This window comes from Oncorhynchus masou, chromosome 9 (genome assembly GCF_036934945.1).
Source record: "Oncorhynchus masou masou isolate Uvic2021 chromosome 9, UVic_Omas_1.1, whole genome shotgun sequence".
Lineage (NCBI taxonomy): Eukaryota > Metazoa > Chordata > Actinopteri > Salmoniformes > Salmonidae > Oncorhynchus > Oncorhynchus masou.
The window spans coordinates 25,304,395-25,316,085 of NC_088220.1; the positions used below are offsets into that span (position 1 = coordinate 25,304,395).

An 11,691-nucleotide genomic window follows, 5' to 3' on the forward strand; every position below is an offset into this window, starting at 1 on the left:
AGGCTTTCTGTGGAGGGAAACAATGGGTTAACACATCCAGTATTTCCATTTTCATGAACATTATATTCCTACTACTATTTATACTGCTGAGGCTGGGGCCACTACTAAACACGTAGTGTTTACTTTCTGTGGAAGTAAACAATGGGTTAAACACATAGGTGCTGGATGAGAGTGTCCAGAGAGGCGGAGGTAATGGGGGGTCCGTCGGCCACGCAAGCCCCAGGTCCTCTGGCCTCCTGGGGGCCTTCCTCCTCCTCAGGGTCAGCCTCAGAGCAGGTGGAGGCCAGGTGGGGGCTGAAGCCACTGGGGGTGAACATGGTGCCTGCTGCTGGGAACACAGTCTGGGGCATTCCTCTCCTGGCTGGGATGGACAGACAGAGAGATACATTCAGCAGGCTAGCTGTTTACCCTCTCAGAGCGTTATCTCTAGTTCAGTCTCCACTACACACTCATTCCATCCCAGTGACTTTACAACCTGCCAGCCACAGCCTCCGTTGTTGGGGGAAATAGAACCCCCAGCAGGCCGTCTCGAAGGACGATGCAATACAAGAGGGGAAATGTGTGTCATACTGTCGCCGTCGAGACCTTTGCCGTAAGAAAGTGTTCCGTTTCCTCTCTCCTAACCCTCATCTCTCTCCCTAACCCTCATCTCTCTCCCTAACCCTCATCTCTCTCCCTAACCCGTATTTCTCTCCCTAAGCCTTATCTCTCTCTCTCTAACCCTCATCTCTCTCTCTAACCCTTATCTCTCTCTCTACCCCTCATCTCTCTCTCTACCCTCATCTCTCTCTGTACCCCTGGTCTCTCTCTACCACTCATTCCTCTCTCTGCCCCTCATCTCTCCCTCTCTCTCTCTACCCCTCAACTCTCTCTCTCAACTCTCTCTCTCTACCCCTCAACTCTCTCTCTCTACCCCTCAACTCTCTCTCTCTACCCCTCATCTCTTTCTCTCTACCCCTCATCCCTCTCTCTACCCCTCATCTCTCTCTCTACCCCTCATCCCTCTCTCTCTACTCCTCATCTCTCTCTCTACACCTCATCCCTCTCTCTCTACTACTCATCTCTCTCTCTACCCCTCATCCCTCTCTCTCTCTACTCCTCATCCCTCTCTCTCTATTTTAGTTTTTTTACCCAGAGTCGACCTTTAAAGTAACTGCTCAGTGTTTCCAGAGTTCTGTGAAATATGACCTTAATTAATTCCATTATGATTGAAATTGTAATTAAGTATGTTAAAAGGATATTTTTTTGTGTGGGTGTACCCCAATATTGGTCATTAAAAATGCTGATTGGCCAGCTCATCCTCCTCGGGAGGATGACATCATCCTGTATGAGGAAATAGCAAGCATTTTGAAATGGTCTATTTGAGATACTAGTTTGAGGTGTTTTAGAAATAATTAATGAAATTTGAAACTTTTTTAAGGGGTTGGGGATGGACCTTCCACTTAAACTGTGTTTTCAAAATACCCTTCCATATATACCCCTTAAAATACCCTTCCATATACCCCTTAAAATACCCTTCCATATACCTCTTAAAATACTCTTCCATATACCCCTTAAAATACCCTTCCATATACCCCTTAAAATACCCTTCCATATACCCCTTAAAAGACCCTTCCATATACCCCTTAAAATACCCTTCCATATACCCCTTAAAATACCCTTCCATATACCCCTTAAAATACCCTTCCATATACCCCTTAAAATACCCTTCCATATACCCCTTAAAATACCCTTCCATATACCTCTTAAAATACCCTTCCATATACCCCTTAAAATACCCTTCCATATACCTCTTAAAATACCCTTCCATATACCCCTTAAAATACCCCTCGAGAGGCATAATAGATGTCACACTGTGTAGAATTGCAGGACCTCGTCTACAACACCTAAGAGGTGAGATGTCAAGCCGACGTAGCAAAGTTTCCTCTCCAAGACTTCCTCTTCCCTTTGTTTCTTTGCTCATATTACACACACACACACACACACACACACACACACACACACACACACACACACACACACACACACACACACACACACACACACACACACACACACACACACACACACACACACACATATATACAAACAAACACATACAAACAAACACATACAAACAAACACATACAAACAAACAAACACATACAAACAAACACACACGCAAACAATTACAAACAAACACATACAAGCAAACACACACACACACACACGCAAACACATACAAACAAACATATACAAACAAACACATACAAACAAACAAACACATACAAACAAACACACACACACACGCAAACACATACAAACAAACACATACAAACAAACACACACACACACGCAAACACATACAAACAAACACACACACACACGCACACACATACAAACAAACACACACATACACACACACACACACACACATATACAAACAAACACATACAAACAAACAAACACACACACACATATACAAACAAACACATACAAACAAACAAACACACACACACACACATGCAAACACATACAAACAAACACATACAAGCAAACACACACACACACACATGCAAACACATACAAACAAACATATACAAACAAACACACACGCAAACACATACAAACAAACAAACAAACACATACAAACAAACACATACACGCACGCACGCACGCACGCACGCACACACATACAAACAAACACACACACATACACACACACACACACACACACACACACACACACACACACACACACACACACACACACACACACACACACACACACACACACACACACACACACACACACACACACACACACACACACACACACACACACACACACACACACACACACACACACACACACACACACACACACACACACACACACACACACACAGGGTGAGGGAAGGGGAAGCAGGAGAGGGTGGATGTCACTCTACTCTGCCTGCATCATCTCTGATAAAAGGTTCTTTAAAGCAGCTGACATTTCTTTGTCTTTGTCTTTGGTTGAAAGGCAGAGGTCATGGTAATCAGCAGTTCAGTGTATTTAGGCCAGCAGTCAACACCCCGCTCCTTTCATTAAGCTGTCACACCTGTCTGGGACCTGACAACATTCTAGTCTTCTGACGTAACTCCTCCTCTGACAGGGTGCATCTATTTCACAGCATGTACATGTATAGGCACACACACACACACGCACGCTCGCACAGGCAGGCTGGCACACACGCACGCACGCTCACTCGCACAGGCAGGCTGGCACAAACAAACACACACGCACGCTCTCTCGCTCGCTCGCACAGGCAGGCTGGCACACACACACACACACGCACAAACGCACGCTCGCTCGCATAGGCAGGCTGGCAAACACACTGTCACCGCTTTAGTCTCTGACCTTTTTGACTGTTTGGTGATAAATTACATGAAAAAGATAGAGGAAAGTGAATTAAAAACAATGGATTGTGAGGTCTGAGATATATTCTGACCCAATTAGAAGCCGTTATCTGCTTTGTGGTTGTACTGTGTTTTTAAATTGTCCAATAAAATCAATCAATTAATATCTCACTTTTCCTCAGTATTTTACATATATAATTGTCTAGATGTGATTATACTGGGGAAAGCCCAGTGTGTCCTTGCAGTACCACTGCTGTGGTGTAGATTACCCTGGCAGTGCCAGCTCTATGCTGTCCTAGTGGGATCCCTACAGTAAGCATTTCCTATGTAAGGCAGGGCTTACTGTCTGGCTGAGTGACTGGCTGACTGTCTGACTGGCTGGCTGACTAGCTGACTGCCTGGCTGACTGCCTGGATGACTGCCTGGCTGACTGACTGGCTGAATGACTATGACTGGCTAACTGTCTGTCTGGCTTGCTGACTGGCTGGCTGGATGACTGGCTGAGTGGATGACTGGCTGACTGCCTGGCTGACTGGATAACTAACTGGTTGATTGACTGGCTGACTGGCTGACTATGTAGTTAGGCCTGTACAGCTCTGTGGCCATGATGGGTGTGGCAGGACATCTGTGAGTTCAACCATGTGTCACCACTGTTCGTAGAAACGAATCCCCTGTATTAGCCCAGAGACGGATGAGCGGATGAGCATGAGTGTGCGTGTGAGTGTGTGGGTGCTCAGTTGGTACCTCTGTTACACACGGACGCAGGCACACGTATGCGCACACGCACAAACACACCAATCAGCCCCATCATTTATTCATGACATGACGATATCGCCAGGTGATGCATCATGGTCTAGCAGTAGAGGAAACAATAATCCACACATCCTGTCTGATGTGTTTTACAGTAGTGCTGACACACATCTACAGTATCAGACACATTTAGCCGCGCCAAAATAATTATGAATTATGCTGCAATGCTTTTTGCACAATTTCCAGCAAAATAGGTGAGATCCCACTGCAGACACACCCATAACCTACTGTAGAACCAACCTGCTGTTAACACCTCTAAAAGTCAAAGGGGGTTCAGTATTTATGTATTTATATCGGTCCGCTAATACAGCACTATTAAAGGCCCAGTGCACTACTTTTGTCATAACATATCAAAAATAAAACGTTAAAAAATATATATATTATGATTTTTCAGCATGCCTACTTCCCACGGCTATAACTGAAGATATAACACCTTTGTATTTATTTGATAAAATATTGAATTTGGGCAATACTACTATAGCCCACACAAATGCATTGAATAACACATTCATAAATGGAAAAACAGACTTTAAAAAAGTCTATCACACAGAAGAAGGGTTTGAAGTGTCTGCCCTATGTCTCGGAGATATAAGAAAACGCAGGAAACATTTGAGGTTTTTTTTGTATACATATTTAGCTCCTTTTTTATTAGCACAAATTTACCTCCATTTAATTTAATTTAATTTATTTTGGGCATATACAACAACATGTACAATGTGGACCCAGAGGATATCACTTGAAAGTATTAATTAAAACTGTTACTTATTTTTACAAAAACAGTGGTCCCTCTTCCAACGTTGTCAATGGGTAAAACAACAACACACAATGATTAAAAGACAAGACAAAAACACAAACAAGAATCAGACACTAAATACATTAACAGATATTAGAGACCTAATCAGAGGGGGAAGAGAGAACTAAAAAGTGAATCACTATTCACTGCACTTCTCCCTAAAAAGACCAGCAGAGAGAGACAGAGTAAAAAAGGACAGGAACAGACATAACAAGACATGACATAAAACACTTCATTTCAAAGTGGTCATTAAAAAGAACAACAATGATTAATTACAAGACATCATACCAACCATAAAGACATTCTAATCATATACACCTGACCAGCAGCAGGGGCACAAGGGTCAGTGGAGTGGTTTCCCTGACTTAAAAATCAACCATATTTCACATTAAAACACAACCTTGTCCAAATGAAATACCTAGGGAAGGCTATTACCTTCAGACAAGTCTTGTGACGGGTGGGGGGGGGGGGTCATTGCAAACGGAGAACATGATTGTGTTCGTTGAGAGTCTCCCCTTCCCAAAGTGGGATCATATTAGTTAGTAGGCCAAACCGTTTGGACCAGTGGAGGTCGATGACGTTTAGGATGAGGGTCGGTGATGTTTAGGATGAGGGTTGGTGACATTTAGGATGAGGGAGGATGACTATTGTCTTTATGAGCATGGCCTTATTTCTATTACAGCATATTGGATGACTGTCATTTTTATTCCATTCACCCAGTTCAATGTTTAGGCTGCTACACAATACTCACATTTGACCTATACCCATCATGAGGTTGCTACAACCTAGCCTATGAATGAAAGTCTACGATGTAGGTACGCAGGTCGAGAGAAAAATGTGCAATCAAGGTGACAGTTAGTGCGACATTCAGCGTTTTTCAACAGACTCGGCAGAATGAATACACCCCTGATCACATGCGAACACAGTTCACTTTCATAGCAGCCACATACAAACAGCATGATACCTGTGATTGTTGTATAATTCCTTCTGGCATCTACGTGCTCTCCTACTCTCACCTTTTACCTTTGCTTGTGGACTTCAGTGCACAACACATCAGCTGTATGTGACCAGGCGAAAAAAAGCTTTCCAAGCCAAACCTTCATATCACAACCGCAAACCGCTATACACAGCCTACATTGTTATTGGCTATTAGCTAATGTTAGCTAATGCCATAGACAACATAGCTACTAGACTATTAAGGATTAAGATGTTCTGCTGTCACATTCCCATAGGGCCTGGAATATCACATCAACTAAAACACAGCAGGCGTTTATCATACTACCTGGCTGAGACCAACAGCAGCAGCAGAAGTGTGTGTGTGTGTGTGTGTGTGTCTAGAATCTAGACAGATGTCAGTCTCATTGTGCAGTAAGTCTCATTGTGTAAGTCTCATTGTGGAGTGGATATACAGCCACCTACAGACAACCTTTTGTTCCAGTGGGGCTGCTATCCTTACCATCATGGGGAGCCTCTTGCTTTGTTCTGTCAGGATTAACACAGGGTGCCACTGTCTGCAGAGATTTACACACACACGCACACACACATACCGCCCGTGAGCACACACACTCTGCCCTTGAAAGAAAGGCATTCGCTTGACTGAGGTGCTAAGGCTGTCAGACTCTTCCCACCATATCTTTCTCTTTTTTCACATGCTCCCTTTCTCTCTTTCTTTCTTTCTCTTTCTTTCTTTCTTTCTTTCTTTCTCTCTTTCTTTCTTCCATTGTCACTCTCATACAGAGACACACTCTCCTCTCTACAAAAGGGAAAAGAAATAAACATAAATATAGGTTTTTATGTATATATATGTATTTACAATGGTGTTTGTTCTTCACTGGTTGCTCTTTTCTTGTGTCAACAGGTCACAAATCTTGCTGCTGTGATGGTACACTGTCATATTTCACACAATAGATATGGGAGTTTATCAAAACTGGGTTTGTTTTTGAATTCTTTGTGGGTTTGTGTAATCTGAGGGACATATGTGTCTCTAATATGGTCATACATTTGGCAGGAGGTTAGAAAGTGCAGCTCAGTTTCACCTAATTTTGTGGGCAGTGAGCACATAGCCTGTCTTCGCTTGAGAGACAGGTCTGAGTCTGTACATAGTCAAAGCTTTCCTTAATTTTGGGTCAGTCACAGTGGTCAGATATTTTGCCATTGTGTATTCTCTGTTTAGGGCCAAATAGCATTCTAGTTTGCTCAGTTTCTTGGTTAATTCTTTCCAATGTAACAAGTAATTATCTTTTTGTTTTCTCATGATTTGGTTGGGTCTAATTGTGTTGCTGTCCTGGGGCTCTGTGGGGTCTGTTTGCGAACAGAGCCCCAGGACCAGCTTGCTTAGGGGACTCTTCTCCAGGTTCATCTCTCTGTAGGTGATGGCTTTGTTGTGGAAGGTTTGGGAATCGCTTCCTTTTAGGTGGTTGTAGAATTTATCGGCTCTTTTCTGGAGTTTGATAATTAGCGGGTATCGACCTAATTCTGCTCTGCATGCATTATTTGGTGTTCTACGTTGTGTGCTCTCTCTCTCTTTCTTTCTCTCTCTTTCCCCCTCTCTCTCTCTCTCGCTCTGTTTCTCTCTGTCTCTCTCTCCCCCTCTCTCTCTACCCCCCTCTCTCCCACTCTCTCGATACCCCCTCTCTCTCTCTCCCCGTTCTCTCTCTACTCCCCCTTTCTCTCAACTCCCCCTCTCTCTCTCTCACTCTGTCTCTCTCTACCCCCTCTCTCCCACTCTCTCTACCCCCTTTCTCTCAACTCCCCCTCTCTCTACCCTCTCTCTCTACCCCATCTCTCTACCCCACTCTCTCTACTCCCCCTTTCTCTCTCTAACCCCACTCTCTCCCTCTACCCCACTCTCTCTCTACCCCCCCTCTTTCTCTCTAACCCCACTCTCTCCCTCTACCCCACTCTCTCTATACCCCCTCTCTCTCTCTAACCCCCCTTTCTCTTTCTCTCCTCCTCTCTCTACCCCTCTCTCTCTCTCTCTCTCTCTTTTTCCCCTCTCTCTCGCTCTGTTTCTCTCTCTCTCCCTCTCTCCCCCTCTCTCCCCCGTTCTCTCTCTACTCCCCCCCCTTTCTCTCAACTCCCCCTCTCTCTCTCTCGCTCTGTCTCTCTCTACCCCCTCTCTCCCACTCTCTCTGCCCCCTTTCTCTCAACTCCCCTCTCTCTCTACCCTCTCTCTACCCCACTCTCTCTACTCCCCCTTTCTCTCTCTAACCCCACTCTCTCCCTCTACCCCACTCTCTCTCTACCCCCCTCTTTCTCTCTAACCCCACTCTCTCCCTCTACCCCACTCTCTCTATACCCCCTCTCTCTCTCTCTAACCCCCTTTCTCTCTCTCTCCCTCCCTCTACCCCTCTCTCTCTCTCTCTCCCCACTCTCTCTCTACCCCCAACTCTCTCTAACCCCCCTTTCTCTCTCTCTCCTCCTCTCTCTACCCCTCTCTCTCTCTGTCTCTCTCCACCTCTCTTGCTCTACCTCTCGCTCTCTCTCTCTCTCCCTCTCTCTCTGTGAAACCTGTTCCCCAACCTGAATGACTCACACACTTGTCTGTCAGTGAGGCAGAAAGGAGAGGCAGGAGAGAGAGGAGAGACACAGCTACCAGCCTGCTCTCTCAGACACAGAGGTTAGAGGTCAGGGAGTTGGGGAATTGGGGACAACTCTAAAATCAGACGGTGTGTAGTGGAGAGAGAAGTGGGAGCGGCTGGCTGAATCAGTGAGGTAGCAAATCTCTGTCTGGATTCTTAGACATATAGGATTAAGGGGCCTGTTGGGGTTAAAGGGTTAATGAGTAGGGCCATTGAGGACAGATTCACAATAGACCAGCTGATTCAGTTAGGCATTAAATCTCAGTCTGCCCTCTCAGACACAGAGGTCAAGGGTTAGAGGTCAGGGGGTAAAATCCATTGCTTCCTAAGTACAGTCAGGGCTTTGTTTAGACCAGGGTCAATCCAAGGTTGAGAGCCCCTCTTCCAACTTTTTTATTCAGTCTGGCCCAGGCTGTTTTAGTGTCTTATTCAGAGACCTTGGAAGCTGTATAAAAGCCTAGAGAGGCTGAGGCAGTATAGACACCCGGGCTGTTCTACAGTGTCAATTTCAATTTTCATGTCAATTTATCACTCCCAAAGTCAGAGTGAAGCGAGGACAAGACCAGTTGTGTCTCTGTACAGCAGCAGGCAGAGATCCTAGCTGTTATCCTATGTCTGAGAGACAGTATCTAGCAGGGAGGAGACAGAGGATTTATTATTTAGTATGTCATACAGTACATGACCAAAAGTATGTTGATACCTGCTCGTTGAACGTCTCATTCCAAAATCATGGGCGTTACTATGGGAGTTGGTCTCCGCTTTGCTGCTCAAATAAGGGGCTCCCGAGTGGTGCAGTGGTCTAAGACAAGGCAGCTCAGTGTTAGAGGTGTCACCTCTGCATCACATCACATTGCACGGTGCACAATTGGCCCAGCGTTGTCCGGGTTTGGCCGGGGTAGGCCGTCATTGTAAAATAAGAATTAGTTCTTAACTGACTTGCCGAGTTAAATAAAGGTTACATATAAAAAAAATGTAAAAAGCAGCCTCCACTCTTCTGGGAGGTCTTCCCACTAGATGTTGGAACATTGCTGCTATAACAGCCTCCACTCTTCTGGGAAGTCTTTCCACTAGATGTTGGAACATTGCTGCTATAACAGCCTCCACTCTTCTGGGAAGGCTTTCCACTAGATGTTGGAACATTGCTGCTATAACAGCCTCCACTCTTCTGGGAAGTCTTTCCACTAGATGTTGGAACATTGCTGCTATAACAGCCTCCACTCTTCTGGGAAGTCTTTCCACTAGATGTTGGAACATTGCTGCTATAACAGCCTCCACTCTTCTGGGAAGTCTTTCCACTAGATGTTGGAACATTGCTGCTATAACAGCCTCCACTCTTCTGGGAAGTCTTTCCACTAGATGTTGGAACATTGCTGCTATAACAGCCTCCACTCTTCTGGGAAGGCTTTCCACATTGCTGCTATAACAGATGGGAAGGCTTTCCACTAGGAACATTGCTGCTCCATAACTTTCCACTAGATGTTGGAACATTGCTGCTCAGCCTCCACTCTTCTGGGAAGTCTTTCCACTAGATGTTGGAACATTGCTGCTATAACAGCCTCCACTCTTCTGGGAAGTCTTTCCACTAGATGTTGGAACATTGCTGCTATAACAGCCTCCACTCTTCTGGGAAGTCTTTCCACTAGATGTTGGAACATTGCTGCTATAACAGCCTCCACTCTTCTGGGAAGTCTTTCCACTAGATGTTGGAACATTGCTGCTATAACAGCCTCCACTCTTCTGGGAAGTCTTTCCACTAGATGTTGGAACATTGCTGCTATAACAGCCTCCACTCTTCTGGGAAGTCTTTCCACTAGATGTTGGAACATTGCTGCTATAACAGCCTCCACTCTTCTGGGAAGTCTTTCCACTAGATGTTGGAACATTGCTGCTATAACAGCCTCCACTCTTCTGGGAAGTCTTTCCACTAGATGTTGGAACATTGCTTTTATAACAGCCTCCCCTCTTCTGGGAAGTCTTTCCACTGTTGGAACATTGATAACAGCCTCCACTCTTCTGGAAGTCTTTCCACTAGATGTTGGAACATTGCTTTTATAACAGCCTCCCCTCTTCTGGGAAGTCTTTCCACTAGATGTTGGAACATTGCTTTTATAACAGCCTCCCCTCTTCTGGGAAGTCTTTCCACGAGATGTTGGAACATTGCTGCTATAACAGCCTCCACTCTTCTGGGAAGGCTTTCCACTAGATGTTGGAACATTGCTGCTATAACAGCCTCCACTCTTCTGGGAAGGCTTTGCACTAGATGTTGGAACATTGCTGCTATAACAGCCTCCACTCTTCTGGGAAGGCTTTGCACTAGATGTTGGAACATTGCTGTGGGGACTTGCTTCCGTTCAGCCACAAGAGCATTAGTGAGGTGATGCACTGATGTTGGGTGATTAGGCCTTGGTCGCAGTCGGTGTTCCAATTCATCCTACAAGTGTTAGATGGAGTTGAGGTCAAGGCTCTGTGCAGGCCAGTCAAGTTATTCCACACCGAGATTCATCCGTCAGACTGCCAGATGGTGAAGCGTGATTTAGCACACCGGAGAACGCCCTTCCACTGCTCCAGAATCCAATGGCGGCAAGCTTTACACCACTCCAGCCGACGCTTGGCATTGCTCATGGTGATCTTAGGCATGTGTGCGGCTTCTTGGCCATGGAAACCCATTTCATGAAGCTCCCGACGAACAGTTATTGTGCTGACGTTGCTTCCATAGGCAGTTTGGAACTTGGTAGTGAGTGTTGCAACCGAGGACAGACAATTGTTCTGTGCCACGCGCTTCAGCACTCGGCAATCCTGTTCTCTGAGCTTGTGTGGCATACCACTTCACAGCTGAGCCGTTGTTGCTCCTAGATGTTTCCATTTCACAATAACAGCAATAACTTACAGTTGAACGGGGCAGCTCTAGCAGGCCAGAGATTTGCCAAACTGACTTGTTCGATAGGTGGTGTCACGGTTCATGAATCCACTGCCTCTCTTTCTCTTTCTCTCTCTCTCTCTCTCTCTCTCTCTCTCTCTCTCTCCCGTGTTTGTGTGGGCGTGGTTCCCAATCTCGGCCTGATTGGGCCGTCTGCGCCAGCTGTCTGCGCCAGCTGGAACCACTTATCTTCCCTTTATATGTTCTGT

General features: G+C 45.5%; 1 protein-coding gene across 1 annotated transcript in view; it reads right to left on the bottom strand.

Moving 5' to 3' along the window:
- LOC135545722 (ras-GEF domain-containing family member 1C-like) overlaps positions 1-11,691 on the bottom strand; it is a 52,111-nt gene that overhangs the window by 17,748 nt on the left and 22,672 nt on the right. Inside the window, exon 2 of the mRNA XM_064973539.1 lies at positions 153-361. Coding sequence (XP_064829611.1) covers positions 153-350 — 198 coding nt within the window. The 5' untranslated portion in view covers positions 351-361. The remainder of the gene's footprint in view (positions 1-152; positions 362-11,691) is intronic.